Below are 19075 nucleotides of genomic sequence, written 5' to 3'. Positions count from 1 at the left end.
AATTACTAGTAAATTGTAAGAAAACACCACAAGTTCTTAACATAGGCAGCAGCAAATAATACAGAGTTAGCAAAGTAACTGAAGCAATAATAAAAGAAAGAAATCAGAAAAAAAGTCATTGATTGAGGAGATGTCTGTGGTTGCTTGTAAGACGTGAACAGTAAATAAACCAAAAGATTATTTGCATTATTAGCACTATGTTATGTTTTTATGATGGTACATATGGTATGGTGGTACCGGGAGACCACTCATGCCTGGAACTCACAGCAGCATAGAAAATAATCCCTACCAAAATAGATTATCACCTGAACAGACAAGACCACAGGTCAGAAAGTGTTATTACCCTGCTTTTACTGGAGGAACAGAGTAAATAAAGTACTGAGATGCTTAAATAGATAAAGAGGAGATAAACCCGTCTAAGAAGATAAACAGAGTATTAAAATATCAATTAAATGGATAAATTCTATTTATCCTCTAAGTAACTTGGGCAGGACAACCCAAAACATCTGTAGCAGAACAAAAAATAGATAAAATATAAAAGGGATCAGCTTAAATTCTTAACAACAAAAAATTTTTCCACTCATCACACAACCCTTTTCCTGCTCACTTTTTAGTATTCCAGGGTCCCCTTGTTTTTTTCTCACAGTTTAGATTTCACATAGTAGCAATGGATATATGTTTGCATAGGCACCTTAACTCTACTGATTTCTTTTAGAAGTAACCAGGATATACCTCCATCTGATCTTGTGCATAGAGTCTTTTTCTATCCAGAGACCAAGAACATTAGATACATGTAAAAAAACTCCTCATACACACACACACACACACAGATATATAGATGATATATAGATATAAAAAAAATTCCTCTCACAGGTGACATTTAACCACTCATTGGATGGAACGATGGCTTGCCTTTACACAGCAACCAAAATAAAAAAGCAAACAAAGACTGAATAGGAGATCCAAGGCACAGACTGGACAAATCTTTCAGGATTGATCCCTTTTCACAGCTGCTTTAGAAGTACTTTCTACCAATTAATGACCTTCAGGAAACTCAGAAGTCCCACTTACAGCTTGCAGAACAATATGCTTGTCCCAATTCTGCCATTTTCTCCACACCTGCTCGATTTGAGGAAGGGATTCTAAAGATAAAGGGGAAACCAGAAAGAGGAAAAAACTGCTGAGGGGAGAAGGGAGCAGAAACAGGAGCAAATGCAGCCCTTGGTGTGGAGGGAAAAGAGATGGGAGGAAAAAAAGTAAGAAACCACTCATTTCACTTTTCCTGAACTTTGAAAGCAGGTAAAACAGTAAGAAGAGGAAAAACAATCAAGACTCCCAGCTCTGGAAAGGAATGGGAAAGGCAGCAAACACTGGCATTCTGACTGGCGATAAAGAGAAATAGGTTTGCAAGCAGCGGGATAAAACGCAAGAGGTATGCAGAGTAACTGGCAAAAGGAGAGCAGCTTACTACAAAAGAAAGTACCAAATGGAATTTTCTTTAATAGGAAAAATAAAAAGATTTACACATGAACCCCCAAAAATATGACTACTGCATACAACACAGTACTGTAATACAGCCGCACAGAAGGGGATACGTCTGACTCAATGCAGCTGTCTGTAGCATCTGTGGCTACAATTACTTCAGTTGCTTAAGACTTCCTTTACAGCCAAAGGCCAGCACCAGTCACTTCTGGATGCACTGAATCTCATCTTAAAGTAGACCTCCAAATAGATCAAGAGAACCATAGCCTAAAAGCACCCATCTCTTGTAATTCATCCTAAAAGCAGCCTTGGGTGACTAGCTTATGCATACGTATCTGCACTGCAGACATCTAAAGTGAGGTGAGACGATGCAATGCAGTGCCCAAAAAGGCCACACAAAGACAGATTCCCAACTGTGCTACAGAAGCTCTGTACTAGTAAGTAGTTCCCAAGAATTTCTGAATTGTGGAGTCAGAAAACTGGTGTGACACCGTTCTTTTTATATGTCAAATAACATACATCATAGCTTGATTTATTCTACATGTCATGCTTTCGTTTAAGAAAACCAGAAAAGGTTCAAGAGAGAGCCCTGAAGACAGAGCAGTGTTTGCTAGTTGCAGGTAGTGTTTGCCAAGCAGACAGCAAAGCAAAGTACTTGAAATAATGAACTGGTGAAGCAATTGCAGTGAAGGAGACAATATAAAAGTCAGTAAGCCAGTACATAGGATTATACAGAAGCTAGGAGGCAAGGGGCCATGTGTAACAAGATAGAAATGAGCTGGGAATTCTCTCAGCATTATTTTTTTAAGGACCAAAAATTATGTCGGGATTCTAAAAATTGCTCATGAGAGAAAAATATCACCAACACAAAACAGAAACCATAAACTACAAATGACTCTTGCAAAGGTGAAATAATCTAGTGTCCTGTAAATGCATTGGAGTCAGGGACAGAAAAGAGACTATAAAAGATTGACCTAGCATAACTCTTCTGTCCTCCTTCACACTTAAAACTTGTAATTTTTTCCTAGAACATCAAATTCTTTTTCCTTTTTATTTCTGTGTTTGTGGGTTTTGTTGATTTTGGTTTAACTGTAGGATTGAAAATCATCTGACTGAGCAGATGCCTTCATTGCATCTATCTGATGCTCACTCAGTTGTATACAGCTGAGCCAGCTGCCTAGACTCCCTTTAAAGGCACTGGAGAGAGAAGCTAGCATTTCAGCTCATCCTGATTCATCTCATCCAAAGACATGCATCTAAAACAGAACACATGAATTTCAGCCTAAAAGTGCCTGTTTATCTTCACTGATGATGCAGGGAGGTTAAAGGACCAGTCAATTGCACCAGTCAATACAGTGAATATCCGAAGTGAGGTGACATGAATCCTCATGAAGATATTTTATCCTGCAACTTACAGAGCAACCTTAGAAAATGGGAAAACAAACAGTGCAAAAACACCTCCCTGAGTCTGCAGAGTCTGAGACAGCATCTTGCAGACTCCCCTATCCATTTATCCCATGCAACGCCAAACACCAGTAATAATAATTACACAGACCTCAATATATCTCTACTTCACCGAACGTCTACCTTCCCATCCTTGCTTAGCAATGAGAGCTGTTTATTTCGATTTAGTTCATAATGATCACTTCTGTGAGATGAAACATGAAATCAGGAAGAACCCTGATATGAAAAACACCACTGTGCTATCTAAGGTGTAAATGAGGAGTGAGGTGCTTAGGAGAGGATCACTGGACAATTAACAAAAAATACGTAAGTGAATTTCTAAAAGAAATATAATAATTTAGAAGGTCCATTTTCCACAAAACCTCCAACCATACATTTTTCTGCCTCTTTTCTCATTTAAAAACAAAACAAACAAAAAAACCCCAAACAAACAAAAAGAAAAAAACCACACCAACACTGTATACAGGTGATTTATTAACATTCTTCTATTGTGCAGCAGTGAGTGCAGTCAAAATCAGGCTTCGTTAATATGTAATAGCACTGCTTGTTTTTCAAATACAATGGGACACAGATAGGAGGCCTACAGTTATTTTTCTGTATGCTGGTATCCCTGCAATTTAAGATTATGGCTCCTTTCTCTCTAGCTAAGGGAAATGTGAGTTACTCAATCTTTTACTTCAATTACACCATATTTCATTCATATTATAATTAGAGCTATTATTATCAATAATAACTTCTTATAATCACCTTCATCTTCATTGATTAAAACAATGCTCAGACCACAACAGGCACTCACAAAGTTACCATTCTTTCACAAAGAGCTCCTGATTTAAAATGAGAATCAATATACAAAAGTTGATGGCTACTAACATATACATGATACATACCAGTATTCTTTTTGTTTAATGAATCAGTCACATTGCCCACACATTAAACATTCCCTCCTTAAACTATTTACCCTTAGCTACAGGCAACGTGCCTTGTCAAAGACGTTTTTTAAATCCTGTGTCTACTGACTCCCTGCAAGAACTCCAGCTGGTTAGTGAGTCAGAATCTCCCTTTGCAGCATGCATGTCCAGGCAAGACCAACATATGTATCCATGTGCTCAGTTATCTTACTCTTTATTTGCCCTAGAGATCCCCACCTTGATGGAGAAGGATGTCAAACTCACCAGCCTATAACCCCCAGGACTTTCTGCACATTATCCCAGCAATTCTCAGGCACAGTGGCCATTTGTGAGCAAGGTCTACATCCCACTGCCAGAAGTTCTGCAGCTCTATACATGGTTACCTTCAAAAGGTGCAGGTGGATGCCACCCAGATCTGCAGATTTCCTAACTACTAATTCAGCTCTTTTAGTTGGCATTTTCCATATACCTATCTCCAACTGATCGTTCTTGCAAGCTATCTGTTACAAAGAATAACATGAGCATGGGAATCAACCCATTCTTCAACAGGAAAGTCCAATACAAATAATCCATTGCACTTCTCTGATATATCCTTAAGAATCTGAGTCTCCCTTTTACACTTTGGCCATGACATGGCCCCTTACTTATCTCCAAGTAAGCCAGAGCCATACTTGCCGTATATACACACCCAAGTCAGGCACAAACTACCGTAGCAGAAACACTTAAGATCACAAAAAATCTGCCAAATTTTGGCTAATGTGTTTTGAGTAATGGTTGAAATGTATCTTTTCCTCTTGAAACATGCTGAAGAAAGATTTTTTAAAACCCCAAGTGTAATACAAGCAGCATACAGGTAGGTTTTTTCTTAAAAATAGAACATATTTTTACAGTACTCTGTCAAATAAAAGCCTAAGGGTATCAACAATCAAATGGGATCTTAAGTAAATTAGTATAATTTCATTTCAGCCCAAAGTTCCTGAATTAATACATTATTCTTTATTTCTCAAAATCTTAGATAATTCTGTGATTTTAAGTTCATTTCAAATATTTGAAGAGCGTATTACCAAGCACTCATGCAAAGAATGCACATTTGAGCATTATGCCACTAGCCAAAAAGTAATATCCAAGTCACGTTTTCCAACACAATCATTCTTTGTTGGTACTAAGCAACCACAGCTGGATGCCCCATGAAATTTAGCTTATTGGGAAAAACACAGCATGAATTAAAGTGAAAGAACAATGTACATCAAACATAGAAAAAATGTGACATTTAAAAAAGAACTCTTACATAAAATTCTAAAACTAAAATGAAATCTGTTGAATCCTGAAGAAATTTAATATGAAAAATGTGTTTTGACTAAGTCACATCTGCAGAATTTCCTCAAATGTAGATACAGAATAGTCTATAGATGCACAAATGAATTATTTAAATACTTGGTCAACTGAAATGCTGTGTTACACTACACAGTGCACTACTAGTGCACTGAATTAAGTGTACTGTCACTCTCTGCACATTAAAGAAGAGGACCAAGAAATGGGAGAAATCTGGCTGTAATGTCTGTTGAGCGACTGGCATGACCTCAAGCAAAACAAAGGACATCCCTTTGTTCTCCTGTGAGAATAACTGAAAAATGGACAACCACTTTCAAATCCAGGTGTTGCATTTAAACTGTGCTTCCATAAGCAAACATATTGACCATACACTTGTTTTTTTCCTAAACAGGAGTCCAACCATTTCTCAAGTTCCCAATCAGAAGATCATGCTGAGATGTATTTTACTTTCCCACCTTTGTCATCTGAACTGTCTTTCCTGGTATGCAGCCCTATCCTGGTAATTGTGGAACAAGAGTGCCCTGTTCATACCATCAGTTATAACATGGTACTGTGGCAGGCTCCTGAGAAACCTCTGCTAAGGTCCTTCTATTGAGTTGTAAGAGCAGAGATGTTTGAGCAAAGCCTTCTCTGGAATTCTTCCACTGCCTCTATGCAGAATATTTCATCTCTGGGAACTGCAGAAGTACTCACAGAGAAATTATTTTCAGGGAATTAATTAGACTGTATCATGAGTCACCAGCAATAAATCCCCCTCTCATTTTCAGAAACTGAGCACCGTAATACACCAGCTTAGCTATTTCCTGTATTCTCCAATGGCACCTCCAAACACTACAAGAAAAATGAAGCTTAATGCATGTGAATTTGATAAGTGTGAATATTTCCTTATTTGATTAGGTTAACAGAACTCATTTGTCTAAATGAGTAAACATGTGCCTATGATTTCTTCCCTGTGGCATAAATGTAAAATGTTCAAATGAATTCCTAGAGGCTTTCCCTTTGGAAAACCCACATAAAAGCTGTAAGAAGAAGTAAGGAAGGAGATAGGTATATGCAGACTATGCAGCACAGTAGTACAAAATATGACAATATGTGCCTTACCCTTAGGCATGAAAGCAACCCAACTTAAAATACTAGAGCTTACACACATAAAATCAAACAACTATGTACTTGGCTGAATTTGGATCTGAGTGGTTTCCCTGAACTCGATAATAGATTGTTAAAAACTAAGGGATTGCATTCATTAAAAGGATCTCAAAATAACTATTCCTACTTGATTTTAACAGTACAGACTATAAAAAAAATAAAAATCAGTCATTTAATTTGTCTTCTTTCTAAAGTAAGACAGAATTTCTGGTTGATATTTGCTTATTGAGCAGTGCACACCCACAGGTTAACATGTTGCTAATACTCAGCAATAAAACTGGGATATATTTTAATAAACAAATTAAACTATTTTTAAAATTTTACTTAGAGTGCAGAGGAGCTAGTATTTTTAAAACCAGCATCTATGCCTGTAAACCTGTAATGTACTGTGCTAAATCATCAAAGATGTATAAAGGCACCTTATGTTGTTGTTATAGATTGTAAGGCCATTTATCTGATGCCAAAACACCACTGAAAAAGCAACATTATATTCAAGGAGAGATTTTCACTAGGAAATCATAATCATTTTCCATTCTGACAAACGCCGCTGTTCTAGGACTGGATAATACCAAAATGGTCAGATGGTAAGATGAGCTTTGGCGAATTATTTGTCTTAGACATAAATTCTGTTGCAAATTTTAGGACCATGACACAAAAAATAAAATCTGGGGATAAATGACCATAACTAATCATGTTCTTCAGGTGGATATTGTCATATTATTTTCCTTGAATAATAAAACGTTTTCAGTTGCCTAGACAAAATGCTATTGGAATGCCATTTACAACAGGAGTATTATTTAGCCTCAACACAAAAATCTTTTTTACATATTTTGATGCTACTGACAAGGACAAAAGCGTGTAATACTTTTTCCAGAACTACTTGTATGAGGAAATCTTCAAGGATGGACAAAGACAAGAACTTGGTGACATTATTTATACAGAGAGGCCATCATCATTTATTAAGTGCTGAATCATAGAATCATACAATAGTTAGGGTTAGAAAGGACCTCCAGATCATTCAGTTCCAACACCCCTGCCATGCGCAAGGACACCTCACACTAGACCATGTCTCCCAAGGCTCTGTCTAACCTGGCCTTGAATGCTGCCAGGGATGGAGCATACAGCACTTCTTTTGGCAACCTGTTCCAGTGTCTCACCACCCTCACAGTAATAAATTAGTACATCTTAAAATCCATTATATTAAGAATCTCTTCTAGTAATAAAATTGGCTCGACAAACATGTGTTTTCCATTAGGAGCAATGGACAAAGATTTTCCCTTTTATGATGAGTACTTACAGAAGTGTTTACAGAGTCACTTCACCATTTTACCAACCAGCTCCACACGCAATCCAAGGACAAATTAAGTAAAATAAAACAAAACTCAGAATTTGTGAAGATTCTCCACTGATGATTACCTTGGCGATCAGTATGATCTGATAGCTATCTGTTAATCCAGCCACTGTACTCTCTAATAACACGGTATAGCACTGGGGGCTTTTTTAGCTAGAATATTATGCTATAATAAATCAAAGATTTTGAAAGTCTATGTCTCAACACAATTTATCTTTACCAACCACACATTTAATCTCATCAAAGATTGAAGTCAGGTCTGTTTGACCAGCTTTGTTTCCACAAAGGTTGAATATTAATTTTATTTTTTCCTTTTAGTTCACTAAATACAACATAAGAATCTCAATCCTTTTGCCCAAGTCTGATTTGCAACTAACTGTAATTAAAAATGCCACTCTGCTTTCTATTATTTCCTCTTTTAAGCTTCAGAAATTATCCACTGTTTAAACATACCTTTATAAAACAACAACAAAACAGGATGGCAGAGGTTGTTCCAGAGAGTTCCCTCTCGAATAGTGGTCCTGCAGGATCACATTTTGATACAAATATCAATCATATTTTTATGTCAATTTTTTTTCTTTTTACTCTATTTCACTATCTCCAGTTTGTTTTCTATTTCTAATTCTTGCAACTTGTTCCAAGTTACTTCTTTAACACTTAAAATTGTTGTTCTTGTTTTACTGATTTGAACTGGGCTGTGTTGCCTTCACTTGGGCATTGTTTGGTTTTGGACTCCTTCAGGGAAAAAACAGCCTGTAAAGGCTTACAAAGGTACTTCCTGCTTTGCCCTTTGCTAAAAATTATCATTAAAAAGTAAAGCCAGAGAAGCAGAAAGGTGAGTGCACTTCAGGAACTCTGGTGCTGGTACTCCTGTGTACATCCACGTTTATCAGAACTTTAAGTCATGGAAACACCTAAGACACAGATGCACTATTCCATTCCTGCTATTCCCTGTTGGGGAAAGAAGTATGCAAAATGATGGCAGAGGAGAGTGTCTTGAGCCACCTTTGCTACTTCTGCCTTGGTTTCACTCCAGTCCTTGGGACCTCCCGATTGCCACTGCCTTTCAACAGGGAACAGGCAGAAGACAGTCCTGTACCAAAACAGATTGCATCTCCCCTTTTGCTCTGCCCTGACTGAGCATTTGTGCTCCATTTTTATTATTTCCAACCAAACCCAAATACAGTTCTCCCCAGTGTGGGGAATGCTCCTGAGGTACATCAGGTGTATAGCTCTTTACATGGTACACATAATGATTTCTATGTTTCTTCTTCAGAAAATACTACCTTGAGTCAGGACGGTGCTTCAGATGCCTTAAGATTTTAAATATTTTGAAGTACCTGCCTAATTTTACATAATAGCACCCACTGGATAGAGTGGGAAAGCCTGCATACATCAAGTCAAGAACTCTTGGGGCTGCTCTGAACTTGTACATAAACGTTTCACTAGTTCTGACTTTCAACAGCTTTCATATTAGAAGCAGTAATGACCTACGATCTTTTTATCTAAACAGAAAGATATTATTTTTACTACAAGATACTTCCCCTGTTACAATGCATTACAAACAAATGGCTCCTGAAAGCACCTTCTGCAATCTGGGCGCTGACCTGCTGCACTTGCAAGTCATGGAACAGAAACCAGCATCTCAAAATGCTCAGCCTGGATTTGATGGCATTCACGGGCAACATCACAGCTAAATTAGTCAGGGAAAACAGAGCTCTCCCTTTACACTATCGTAAGGGAGTCGATAGTAAAGCTACCTGTATTGTAAGACTTTTAACTAGCTGGCTACCATCTTATGTTATCGATTTAGTTAAGTGAATAAATAAAATAAAACCTATTTTACTACAGGTTACTATGTATAGGTGTTTATCTAGAACTTCTTTCATTATTAATGCGCTGCTCTCACTTTTTCTGTGGTCACTTCATAGAAGCACACTGTCACAAATTAATCGCACTCCCAGACTGAGTGGATTTCACTCTGATACTAATCCTGGTTTTACTGGGAAGAATACATGCCTTGGGGTTTTTGTTTTATTCTGTTATTACAGTGCCAATGTCCTTCCCAGTGCCTGAAGAACAGAAGTAAAAAAGAACCAGGTTCTTAGAGAGACTTTACAGTGAGTGCAGTTATCCCTCCTGTTCTTCCATAGTCTTGCAGAACATGTTATGCTGTAAATTTTCAGAGAATTACACTCAAAAGGGTAAGCAAGCCACTGCTTTCAACTTCTTGTGTTCTCTTTTGCCAGAACTATTACTGCAACATACAGGGAAGCTGAGCATTTTCTTTGTGCAGATTTTTAGTTGAACAGATTTCCTAACGCAGAACATTCTTTTGAGGGGATGCAGGTAGCATGGTCTCTCATTATTGTTATTAGAAATATATTTTCCTTCCATCACTTAACACAGAAAGCAGGGAAAAGCATTTTCAAAGAGGCGGTATATAGTTAAGAAGGAAAAAGAAATTGCACATACATGTTTAGGAAATAATGAATTGCCTGCATTACAAAGCTAGGGCCAGTAACTGATCTCACTGCTGAGGTTAATTTTTCTTCAGGGAAGAAAAGAAGGGATATTCTAAACTATTCCAGCCATCCTCTTCCTTGTTTTGATTATTGTTTGTCACCTGCCAAGACATATTCTACTGGGGGTATTTTTATAGTTACACTCCATCATGCTGGTCTTGCTTACTGTGATTGCTGCCAGAATCTGCAACCAGCACACTTCAAAGCACGCAGCAGACTGACTGAAATTACTTCAGATATTATCTGGCTCTCTACAGCGTCCTTGGTGCCCTTTCATCCTTTCTCTTATCTGGCTGTGACTGCTTATCTAGGGCCATGACTCCTTTAGTTCTGTCTGGGATCTCTCTCCCTCATGCTGTTCTGGGTCTGGCTGCTCCCTTTGAGATGCAGCCGTCTTGTTTCTCCATTTTATTATTGCCAGTTGCTCCTCACTGATTGTTCCTTCTCAAGTTATTCTTGCTGCACTCTCTCCTCCTCTGTTGATGCAGCTCTTGAGGACTATGACTCCTGCTGTCAGTTATTTCTGATGTGGAAAGGCTGTCATGCTTTTTGCTTTAACAATTCTCAGATCCACTCTTGTGTTCAACAGCCTATATTTCCTACTGCACTTGGGATAGAACCACTTTTCCCATCATCGTGGGAGGACACTCTCACTTCCAGCTGCAATAGGAAGACCTACCCCCTCTGAAGTAAATTGAGAGACTTGAATCCTCTACTGCTACTGTTTACTAACGAACTACCACAACTTCTTATTTTTCTCTATATATTTGTGACCCTAGTGAAGATTTACACATTCCTATCTAAAGAATGCTGACCTAGTATGATGCTTTTGAAAGAGGCAAACATTACCCTCAACAGCTTACGTGTTAAAACACTGTGTACTGTTGGGCTGTAGTATCTGTTTTGTTCTGCTTGTGGGACTACCTGAATGCCATTCTTCAGAGGTTTATGTCATGAGATTTCTTAACATGTGTAACCACCAAGGACAAGAAAGTGGAAATGAAAAATATATTCAGCTCCAAGGCATTTAAATAGCATAGTTTCAATGATCATCTCTGAAGTGTATAGAAAAAGGCATATCTTGAAAATGACAGCTGAGTGCCTAGCAGAGATGGGCACTTTAATGGTGCTTAATTGATTTATGCCACAGTGATGACAGCAAAGACAATGAAATGACAATGACATTCTACGACTGTCATTTCACTGAACAAAAATTAGATGGGAGAAAGTTTCATGATTTCAGTATCGTGTAGAGAACTGTAAAGAGAGAAAAGAGATCACATCTACAATCCAAGGTCCCAGGGAGCACAAGATGGACATATAAAAAAGAAAAAAAAATAAAAGAGAATGAAATAAAACCATATCAAAATGTAAGGAAAAGACACTGCACATAGTCCTAGACTGTTCAAAAACAAGCTGTTTTTTTAAGACAGTGGAAAAGTCATCACTGACGGTCCTGATTCAAAGTTTATACTAAAGTCAACAGAAAAATATCCTGAGAACTTAATACTTGACAGCAACTTACAAAATCAGTCAGCAAACAAAAAGCCATCCCAGAAACACTGGCAACAACATCCCTCTAGCAGGGCTCATTGTGTAAGGAGGACTTCGAGGCACACGCCTGACCAGGTAAAAGCCTTCAGTATAATTTTACAGTTTGGATTTTATTGACATACCATTCAACACAGAATTTATACTTGCAGCCACTAGAGAACTAGAAGGATAGGCAAATGTTCTAGCTATCTAATAAATAAGCTTATTTCCCTAGTTGATTTTAAGTGCACAACATGCATGCATGCCTACAAGGCTACATAGGAACAAAACAATGTAAGATCTACAATATGTTAAATTTGCTCTAATCTGTTCTCAGAAGACAACAGTGTCAGGTGTCTGGAGGAAGATACAGAAACAGTGAAAAGAGCAGTTATGAAGTCAGTTGGGAAAGTTTCTTCCTATTAGATACTGCTTGTATCTAAAACAAAAGGATGAATTGTTACAGAAAATAGCAGACAGACAAATTATCAGACAGGAAGTCTCCATGGGTGAAAGAGTGGGTCTTTTAATCTCCTCACCTATGAAGGTGTGTTAAGGAAATTCTTCCATTGCCATTCCTCAAGGTGCAATCTCCTATCTAGACTCAACATTTACAGAATCAGGCCCTGCTATGAGCACATTCAAGTGTCACCTAGGCTTCAGGAGAGTTGGCCAGCAGAGAAGCTGAGTGGAGATCCTGCCATAACCATCGGCCATGGCCACTGTTACAATGAAAAAGGAACCTTTAAATGGAAGGATACAGGATTAAGATTGCACTTTAATCTGCACAGAAAAGAGAGATACTAACACCTGCATAAAATAGGTAACTATCACTAATGTTATAGCTAATACTATAGCTAAAATAGCTAATGCCCTATTTGTCATTTCAATGTAAATGAAAATTCCTTGATGCTTGAAAAGTATTCATAATATAAAAAATGTAAAGTATCAGTTTACTGTGTGATATTATTATTATCATATTAATAAAAACATAATTAGCTTTAAATATAAAGATACTGATGTGAGATAAGCCTCTAAACATACTAGCTGAACTGAGTTTCAGCTACCACAGGCAAACATATGACTGAAACATTTAAACAATGAGAATACTTCAGTATGCTAAAAGCCGCCAGCTATTACAGTTTAATTGACCAAGAGTAATGTTTACAAAGCCAGCTAAGGGATTTTTGAAATTGTTACTTGGGCTTTTGAGCAATTCCAGCATTTTAAAATATTTCCCTAAGTATTCTGTGTTTGCATATTGCATCCTACACCTATTACATGGACATATACACACACACTCTCATTTGCCCACCCTGAAAGGCAAATTAGATCCTTTCACGGAAAATGATCAAGTTCAAGTTATTGCTGACTGGGAATAACTGATGATTATAAGAGAGTACACAGATCTTTTTTAGACCAGAATGAACACTGGATAAACTGGAGGCTCAGTAGGCAAGTCAGTGTTGTGCTGCTGCTGTCTTGTTACATACGTGCATGTCAGTATGATGCTAGGCAGCTAATAGTGCAGAAGAAAATATTATCAAATGCAAAGGTGATAGTCAAAAGACTCCTGTAACTGAATCATTAGCAGAGAGGTCCAGTACAGCCTTCACAGCAGAAGGCTGCAGAGAGCAGCCTCTGCATCACACTCCAAACATGTTTGGTCACGATATTAAGGCACAGTATTACATATAGCATGTAGCAGAGAACAACCATGTGTTAAGATTGAAACCACCAGCTTTTGGGCCATATACTAACAACCCAAAGACATAAAATGGAGAAGGTGAAAGTGTGCAGCCCTCTCACTCCTACCCAGAAGCTGTTCAGTCCCAAAGCTGGCCAAAAGGCCTTCTGTTCATTGAAGTACAATTTGAAACTGCCTGAGTTTAATACCTTTAATTCCTTTACCATGCCAGAAGGCAGTTCCTCCACTCTCACTGTTCCACAATGACTTTAGACTTTTCACTAACTGACAGAAGAATTCTCATGCATAGAAAAAACAGAAAAAAATTCTACATTTAACTTCAGCACTGGATCCTTTTCCTAGAGAGTTTCAAAAGGACAAAGACTACACATTGTTCTGCTTTTTAAAGCATCTAACACAATTCAGACACCACTGCAAAACAAATAGTAGTAAAAAAATCCAAATCTATTATTTATAACATTCAATAGCACTGTATAGGTTGAATTTAATTGGCAAAAATCACTGTTGTATATTACAAATACATTCCACACAAATTAAAGTTTCCCAACTAGTAGCCACTGTAGTGTATGGGCTTTTTTTAAATGGTATTTGTTCTACAGACAGAACATGATCTTCTAATAATTACTGACGTAACTATACAGAGATGATAGGTCAGTTTAATTAGCCTTACCTTTTTATAGGCAATCCAGTCAAACACCCTGTCAATATCTGTGGCTTGCTGCACCTCCTGGGATACTGGATGTGAACTGGCCAAACCATCCAGCAACATCACTTCATGTAGGACATCTGTCAGAAATCTCTGTTTTTCCTGAAATACAGCGTATGTAGTAGTATCACAGGCCAATACACATTTACAACAATACAGAAATTATGCACAGTTATCAGAGGCAGTTGACTAATATGACAGTTGGCTAAAATCAGACCTAGTAGAAATGTTAAGTCACCATGACCTCCTACAGTCTTGAATATGGAATAGACTCTGACTTAAAATTTTTTGTTGCAATAAAACTTTACTGAAATCAAAGTAAAGACTATTAAATGAACCAAAACATATCTGTAGGTGCACACTGCAATTCTGATTATGACTATTAATTCACAGTTACGAAGCGTGGTGAGAGAGGTGAAATTGTGTAGTCTTCAATCACAAAAATACGTGGATGCGACAAGTTGTCAAGATGACTGCATATGAAAACCTGCAGGTTTGAGGGTATGAAAACTTCTGACAGAGATAGGTAAATAGAATTACTACTGCTTCATTTAGTGAAGTTTCAGTCATTTGGCTCTTTGTGCCAAGTTCACACAGCAGGTCAGCATGCGACAGGACAATGAACAGAGCCCGAAACAGTGTTACAGATGCCTACATTGTCTTTCATGATTCTGGTACAGAAATCCTTTCTCCTCAAGAGCTTGCATGCTCTAAAAACTTTGTAACTTCCACCTGAAGGAAAATATTATCTTTCTTTACAACTGGGACAATAGCTGCATCTAGAAGTTAAATGACATAGTCAAAGTCACAGCTACATCAGAGGCAGGTGCAAACCCAAACAACATCCAACATACTAATTTGTTTCTATACCTTCCATAAATACAGATTGCAGAGGTATGCCGAAACTGCTGCATATTTACTCTGGCAGCAACATTAATTAAATGTGCATGTACAGCCTATGAACTATGCTGCACTCAATTTTACAGTGCAACTAGATGGGACTTCAGCTGAGAAATTACATGCCTTAAAATTCCCTCATATTGCATTCATATAGATGTCTCTAATCCAAAATACTGTTTCAGGAAAGAAGAGCTTCATTTACTTGTTTTTTTCAAGTCAGAAATAAATGCAAAGAGTGAATTAAAAATTATGGAAGGTTTCAATGCGGTTTTTTACCCTGAAATGATCTATCTTGAACTGTATCTAAATTACCTGAACCCAAATGTTCCTCAATCATTGTCAAACTCATGCCATAACATAAAGGAACTCTAGAGAATGCTGCATTTTTTTTAAAGCCACCTTGATGTCCTCAGATAAAATAACCACACAATTACATAATAAATTCTATGTTTAATTTCTTGGGTGTCAAGGTTTTGGTATCAATGTGTTAATTTAGATTATATTTATAAGACAGCTGAAGAGCTCTTCCAGTGCTGATCCATCTGGAAATAAACCTTTATGTTAAAATTCTTTAGAGCACAAGAAATGTACCTTGAGCTGATTGTATATTCAGGCGATTAAAAACACAGGATGCAGAAAAGCCAATTACCCACCACACTCCTAGTGTTCTCAGCTGGCTGCATGAGGTAAGGTTTGTGAAGGGAGATGTAATGTCTTGTTTGTATTATTGTTCATTTCCAGATTTTCTCAGGCATACACAGTTAGCAACTGCCCTTTAATATAGGGGGGGAAAAAGGTGTAGGGAAACAATTATTATGACAGTCCTACTCAGGGGAAAACTGCTCAGGTGTAAAGGACTGTAGATGCTTTGGCTGCACCTCACATTCTCTATTAGTCAGTAATACAGCCCCAGTTTCATGAGATGTGTGAGATGTAATACATACATGTATGAACACAGAGTTATGGATCTGTGTCCAAATTCAAGTTTGAATATCACAATTCACAAACACCTGTGGGGCTGGATTATTAGTTTGGAATTAATTCATTAAAAGGATCATTTTTAATCACAAATTAATACTTTAAATACAGAACCTGGAATCAAGAAAATCAGCACATATGAAACATAAAGTGAAGATAGAAGAAGAATACAAAAAAAAATAAAAAGGACAGGCTACATTTGTGTTTTCTGTTTGTTTCTTTGGTTATCTCTTGAAAAAGAACATTTTAGATTCATGATTAGTCATTGAAGTTACCATAGCTGAAAAGTCTTCCTTAAAATTTATGTCGCACCATTACACGGTGATACAACAGGAATAGCTAGTATGTCTGCTTGTAAAATGCATGTAAACCTGCATTTTAGTGGGAATTAATGAGTCTTTCAATCTATAGAGCTAAATTTATTGAACTAAAAGGATTAAAAAAAAAAAAAAAACACAAAACCAAACACCCTTCCCCTCCCCTGCCCAAAAAAAGAACCAAACAAAACATTCCCAGCTTTTTTCCTTTAGGATGAGCCCCCTGAGAGCAGACTTCAAAAGGAGACTTAAATATAGGCCGGGCTGGATAAGGCCTTGAGCAACCTGGTGTACTGGAAGGTGTCCCTGCCCATGGCAGGGGACTGAAACTGGATGATCTTAAGGTCCTTTCCAACCCTAACCATTCTATGATACACACAGGGACCTGCATCTTGAAGAGACAACAAGAAATAGAAATGCGGAAAGAAACTAAAACTGACTTAATTATGTTGAAGAAACACTAAGCTATTAAAGTCCTAACAACATACTAAGCGGGAAAGGCCAACACGTGACCAACTTGCTTATACTCATGGAAGAGGGTCTTTCTATTCTCTTGTTAGTTTGCTCTACACAGTACAGTGGAATTGATCTAACATGATACTTACACGACTAAAGAAACACGTAGAACAGAAATTCTAAAAAAATCAATCTTGGAATGCATTTAATGAGGGTACCGAGCTGCCAACAAGGTAGGTGGCAGGTTTGCAGCTAGATCTGAAACAATGACCCTCCTTCTGAAGGAGTATGACTGCAAGAAAAAAGCCAAAGACTGATCCGCCTGTAAGGAAAAGATAGCTTCAGGTGAGTCTGAGGCTTTGCTTGAAAGTGCAGTGCTGTGAAGTGCTAACATAGGGCCAGGGCTCTGAGCAGAAGCTGACATGACCGTAGCAGAAACCTAGCCTGACATAAGCACAGAGGTGCTTCCACTCAAATGTGTGCCTTTCTCTAAAGGCAACCAGGAAGCCCCTATGCTTTTTATCTTCCTACTGCCCACTTGGAGTCCCATCTCTTAATCTCCTTTCCTCAAACTCTCCTTGAACTATGGATATGTGAAGTCTGGGGGACCATACCCATGTTGAGAAGAAAAGACATGCCAGTTATTTCTTATTGCTTTCCCTCTGAGAATCATAGAATAGTTAGGGTTGGAAAGGACCTTAAGGTCATCAAGTTCCAACCCCCCTGCCACGGGCAGGGACACCTCACATTAAACCATGTCACCCAAGGCTCTGTCCAACCTGGCCTTGAACACCGCCAGGGATGGAGCATTCATGGGCAACCCAATCCAGTGCCTCACCACCCTAACAGTAAAGAACTTCTTCCTTATATCCAATCTAAATTTCCCCTGTTTAAGTTTTAACCCCTTGTCCACGGACTTGTGCACATTCAGGCTCTTAAGATGGTCTCGAACCAGATCCTCTCCTACAGTGGGCCCAAGGTCTTCATTCTCATAGTCCCTGCGTCTGCCTTCCAAGACCTGGGTGGTGTGGTCAGAGCCTTTGCCAGTGAAGACCGAGGCAAAGAAGTCATTCAGAACCTCAGCCTTCTCCAAATCCAGGGTAGCCAGTTCTCCCGATAGCTTCTGGAGGGGGCCTATTTTGTCCCTAATCTGTCTTTTATTTGCAATGTACCTATAGAATCCCGTCCTGTTATCTTTCACGTCTCTAGCCAAGTTTAATTCTAACCAGGCCTTACCTTTCCTAACCTGGTCCCTAGCTTCCCAGACAACATCCCTGTACTCTACCCAGGCCACCTGTCCTTGCTTCCACATTTCACAAGCCTCTTTTTTCCTTCAAATTTTCCTCAGCAGCTCCTTATCCATCCAAGGAGGTCTCCTGGCCCTCCTGCCGCACTTCCTTCTAGTTGGGATGCAGCACTCCTGAGCTTGTAGCAGGTGATCCTTGAATATCAAGCAACAGCCTTGGCCCGCCCTGCCCTCCAGGGCTATATCCCATGGAACCTTACTAAGCAGGCTCCTGAAGAGGCCAAAGTCTGCTCTCTTGAAGTCCAGGGCAGTGAGCTTGCTGCACACTCTTCTCACAGACCTGAGGATCTCGAATTCGACCATCTCATGATCGCTGCATCCAAGGCTGCCCTGGAGCGTCACATCCCCAACCAGCCCTTCCCTGTTGGTGAGCACGAGGTCAAGCATGGCACCTCTCCTTGTTCACTCCTCTATTACTTGCAGAAGGAAAGGAAGTTGTCTTCCACACAGTCAAGGAACCTCCTGGATTGCTTGTGCCGTGCAGTGCCATCGTTCCAACAGATGTCAGGGTGGTTGAAGTCACCCATGAGGACAAGGGCCTGCAAGCGTGAGGCTTTTCCTATCTGTCTGTAGAGTGCTCCATCCGCAGGTTCTCCTTGATCAGGCGGTCTGTAACAGATCCCCACAGTAATGTCTCCCATCACTGTTTTCCCTTTAACCTTGACCCACAAACTCTCTGTAAACTGCTCACCTGTCCCCAGACAGAGTTCCATACTCTCCAGCCTATCCCTAACATAAAGGGCAACTCCCCCTCCCCGCCTGCCAGGCCTGTCTTTTCTAAAGAGCCTGTAACCTTCCATTCCAACACTCCAGGCATAGGAGCCATCCCACCATGTTTCTGTGATATTCTGTGATAATCTTTCTTATTCTTGAGAATGCTTTCAGGTGCAGGGACTGAAATGCTGTTATCAGACAACCATGCCTTTCAAACATTTACATTATCAAAGATCTGCAGTTACTAGA

At 38.8% G+C, this 19075-nt stretch overlaps 1 protein-coding gene across 1 annotated transcript in view; it reads right to left on the bottom strand.

Annotated features, from left to right (window-relative positions):
* TRHDE (thyrotropin releasing hormone degrading enzyme) overlaps nt 1-19075 on the bottom strand; it is a 213141-nt gene that overhangs the window by 96145 nt on the left and 97921 nt on the right. The window contains exon 6 of the mRNA XM_065669125.1: nt 14120-14257. Coding sequence (XP_065525197.1) covers nt 14120-14257 — 138 coding nt within the window. The remainder of the gene's footprint in view (nt 1-14119; nt 14258-19075) is intronic.

This window comes from Lathamus discolor, chromosome 1, assembly GCF_037157495.1.
Source record: "Lathamus discolor isolate bLatDis1 chromosome 1, bLatDis1.hap1, whole genome shotgun sequence".
Lineage (NCBI taxonomy): Eukaryota > Metazoa > Chordata > Aves > Psittaciformes > Psittacidae > Lathamus > Lathamus discolor.
This window is presented reverse-complemented; position numbering and strand designations above follow the sequence as displayed.